Raw genomic sequence first — 3,828 nt, 5'->3', positions numbered from 1 at the left:
CTATTTATTCAATACTTGGTAAACAAAGGCCCATTTTCTCATAAAGTGGTGCATCCACAATTGTATTCGTACTGAAATTTTTTATACTTACATATATCTACCAGCTTTGCCACATGCCGCAATGTTTGTCTGATGTAATAAGTAACTGTATCTCTAAAACTGTTCATTTACACACTCATGGTTGTCAATAATTTATGATTATTTTGGCCCATACTATTACTTCTTTTGGATAATTTAAATTTTCTAGATTAAATAAGTTTAAAAATATTTTCAATATGTTTTATTTTGACCAGTAATATTATTTGAATATTTGCAGTTATAAACGGTCAGAATATTATTCTTGTAAATCTTTGATTTCTAAAAACCTTTCTTAATTTATCTATATGCTTGTTTCTTGTACACATTGGAATCTAGATAAATCTGCCTACTATCAGAGGAGTGGTGCATGAAGTTGGTCTTAGAGTCGGAAGACGTTCTCGACATCTTCGACTCAAACATCGGATTGGCGCAGAGCATGGGCTAACAATCACCGCCTATGGACTCCAACTGAATGGCGTAATTGTCTGCTCACAGACGATGAACTTTGTGATAGACATCATGAGCATGACTCAACTGCTGCTTTTGGAGGTGGTTTTGTAACAGTGTATCGTGAAATTTCTTTAGAGAAACTTGCTAATGCTCTTAGAGAAGAATGGCGAGCTATAGATAAAGAATTTATTCGTTTGTCAATTTTGAATGTGCTAAGAAGTGTGGAAGCGGTTCGTAGAGCAAGAAAGGACCGACCAAGTACTGATTGGAAATATGTAATGAATAATATTCCATTTACTTTTGTTTTATTAATTTCCTAAGAAATATGGTGATATTGTTGTTGTAATTTTATTTAATTTATGCAGGATATTACACTGTTTAATAAAACTTATTTTAATAATATATTTATTGTAATATAATGCCATTAGTACGTATTTCCATGTTTTATAATTGATGAAAAAGTTTCAGTCCCGCTTTCAAATGGGACACCCTGTATGTTAACATAAATACTTTTTATTATATAACCTAACACATGTGGTAGTATATTCATAAAATTTTCATTAATAATTGTTCATTTTAAAACTTTCTATTTCAAATCTTTAATTTTAAGAAAATAGCTGTATTTAATAATAATCAGTGTATTATTAGTCTCTCTTTAGTCTCCACTTGAGGGGAAAATTAGTAATTATTATAGTTAGTCTTTATTGGAGATTTTATATGTTCCAATTAATTTATTAAAAATGTGTACCATCACTTTTTAAAATTTAATTCTTATACAAAATTTAATTTTGTTTTTAAAGCATTTATTATATTATATCCAGTATTTTATTTTTGAAAACTTTGTTAGAAGTTTCATTGATGCAACGCAATTAATGAACAGTGAGCTCTTAATCGGAAAATTAATATTTATATATTTTTTGAATCATGCCTTAGAATATAACTTAACCTAGGATAACCCAATCTAACATATTTACAATAATTAAATATTGTTTATAGAATTTTGCGGATCAGCTTGATCCGAGTAATTGTGACGCCTTCGATGATATTCAGCGTAATTCATATTTAAAATAGTATCTTTACACTTAAATTTCATAATATTACCACACGTTAATGTTATATTTCTAAAACTACACCAAATATTTAACTGACAAAAGACGATAAGCTTTGGTGAACGATTGTTCTATAGATTAAAGTATTTACAAACTAGGTAGGTGAATCTTTTTATATGTAACTTTTCGGTATCCTAATAGTTATTAGAACCACAACATCCGATGATGTGCCATTAAATATATGCAGATAAAATGAAATTATTCAAATTAAATCATGCAATACATGATGACGGAAAAACATTTACTCAGATCATAGCTGTTCTCGCTGGTAAGTTTTTACATATATAAAATTGAAATGTCTAATTTTAGAAAAGCTTTTCCTTTTTAATTTATATCAACTTATTGTATTGCATTCAAATTTAAAGTCAAACCAAACATAATAGTTTTATTAATATTATTCATTTTTTATTTTAGTATCGTTCGCAGTTTTTGTGGCGGGATGTCACGGAGGCTGGCCCGGCCCATCTCTTCGCAAAATTCTGTCTGACGAATATCCTTTTGATGTGACCTCAGAAGAAGCCTCATATATTGCCATCATTGGTCCTGTAGGAGACGTAATCGGCGGAGTCTTAGGATCTACTCTCATCGACATCATTGGAAGAAAATGGACCATCCTCAGCATATTCATACCACAATGTTTGAGTCATATAACCTTGTATTTTTCGTATTATTACAAAGAACTTCTGTACTGCGGTCGAATATTCGGCGGCATAGGTGAAGGCGCAACTTTATCCGTGGTTCCAGTTTTTGTAGCTGAAGTGGCTGAACCGAAAGTAAGAGGTATGTTAGGTACCATTTTTACTATGGCCTTTTTGTGTGGGAAATTATTTGAGAACGTGCTTGGTTCCTATCTGGACATACACAATATGTCATTGGTGTGTCTAATTTTTGCGGTGTTGTTCGTAATTAGCTTCATAACTATGCCGGAAACTCCGTATTATTTGCTCATGAAAGGAAAAGAATCAAAAGCAGAGGATACGCTGAAATATTTACGAAGGAAAGCTGATGTATCTAAAGAGATAATAAAACTTACTGCTGATGTACGACGACAAATGAGCGAGTCCGGCAAATACCAAGACTTATTTCGGATAAAATCGAATAGAAGAGCTTTCCTTATAATCTTTGGTCTTAGAGTGGTGCAACAATTTACTGGCTGTTCGGCTTTTTCAACATATATTCAAATTTTACTCGCCGAAGGCACCAATTTATCGCCAGTCCTTGGCTCCTCCTTGGTCATTATATGCCAACTAGTTGTAAACATTTTAAGCACATTTCTTGTAGACAGATCTGGTAGAAAACCGATGTTTGTAATTTCTATATCAACTTGCTTTGTTGTTTTGTTGAGTTTGGGCACTTTCTTCGCTCTCAGGGACTATGTGGGATTAGATATGTCAAGTATTGCTTGGCTTCCACTCCTCTTCATGTTGTTGTTCATTATGGGATTCCAACTGGGTTTAGGAGCTTGTATGAATATTTTTATTAGTGAAATGTATTCATCTAGCATTAAATCCAAGGCTTTGTCACTAGGCAGTATTATATTTTCGTCCAGTATGATATCGAGCATTAAATTTTATCAAATTACTGCAGATATGTTTGGGTTGGCAGTACCCTTTTATTCGTTTGCAGTTATTTCTGGTTTTGGTATACTGTTCGTTATTTTTGTTTTACCAGAAACAAAAGGAAAATCATTAGAACAGATTCAGCAAGAACTGAAAGGAAACAAATATGAAGATAGGAAGTTGTCGATTCCAGATTATTAACAAATGAATCAAATATTGAATGAGGATTGTTGGATGAATTTTTGAGAGACAAGATTGTTATTGATTCCATGACTTCAGATTGAGTGCATTCTACTATCTAATAAGGAAAAAGCTACATTATGGAAAGTCCTTTGCGGGTATAGATTGATAAAATATATTGTGACGTATGTGAATTGAAAATAAATAAAGCAGTTTATTTTTAGAAAAATATAAAGATTGTTTTATTTAATAACTCACTTTATAATATAATTGGTAGGGAAGTCTAAACATTAAAGGAAGATTTTAATGAATATATCATCTCTTTGAAATTACTTTATTAATCCAAGTCAAATTTTAATTATATACATTAATTATGTTAAATTTATATAAATTTTGAATTATAATAAAAAAATTTGTTTTCAATTTTCAGAAAACGATTTATTTTGAATAGA

General features: G+C 31.0%; 1 protein-coding gene across 2 annotated transcripts; it reads left to right on the top strand.

The window, feature by feature from the left end:
- The first annotated feature begins 1,238 nt into the window (after positions 1 to 1,238).
- LOC109609212 (facilitated trehalose transporter Tret1-like) lies at positions 1,239 to 3,581 on the top strand. 2 transcript variants are annotated; one of them, XM_020025846.2, is made up of 3 exons: positions 1,239 to 1,905; positions 2,052 to 2,417; positions 3,309 to 3,581. In XM_020025846.2, the coding sequence occupies exons 1-3, from the start codon at positions 1,830 to 1,832 to the stop codon at positions 3,395 to 3,397; spliced, it is 531 nt and encodes a 176-aa protein (XP_019881405.2). In that variant the 5' UTR covers positions 1,239 to 1,829; the 3' UTR covers positions 3,398 to 3,581. The 2 variants fall into 2 exon arrangements, with proteins under 2 accessions (XP_019881405.2, XP_049822658.1); XM_049966701.1 differs by having other exon boundaries at positions 1,243 to 1,905; positions 2,052 to 3,581.
- The last annotated feature ends 247 nt before the right edge of the window (positions 3,582 to 3,828 follow it).

This window comes from Aethina tumida, chromosome 1, assembly GCF_024364675.1.
Source record: "Aethina tumida isolate Nest 87 chromosome 1, icAetTumi1.1, whole genome shotgun sequence".
NCBI lineage: Eukaryota > Metazoa > Arthropoda > Insecta > Coleoptera > Nitidulidae > Aethina > Aethina tumida.
Note: the sequence above shows the minus strand (reverse complement) of the source record. Positions and strands in the feature narration are given on the sequence as shown.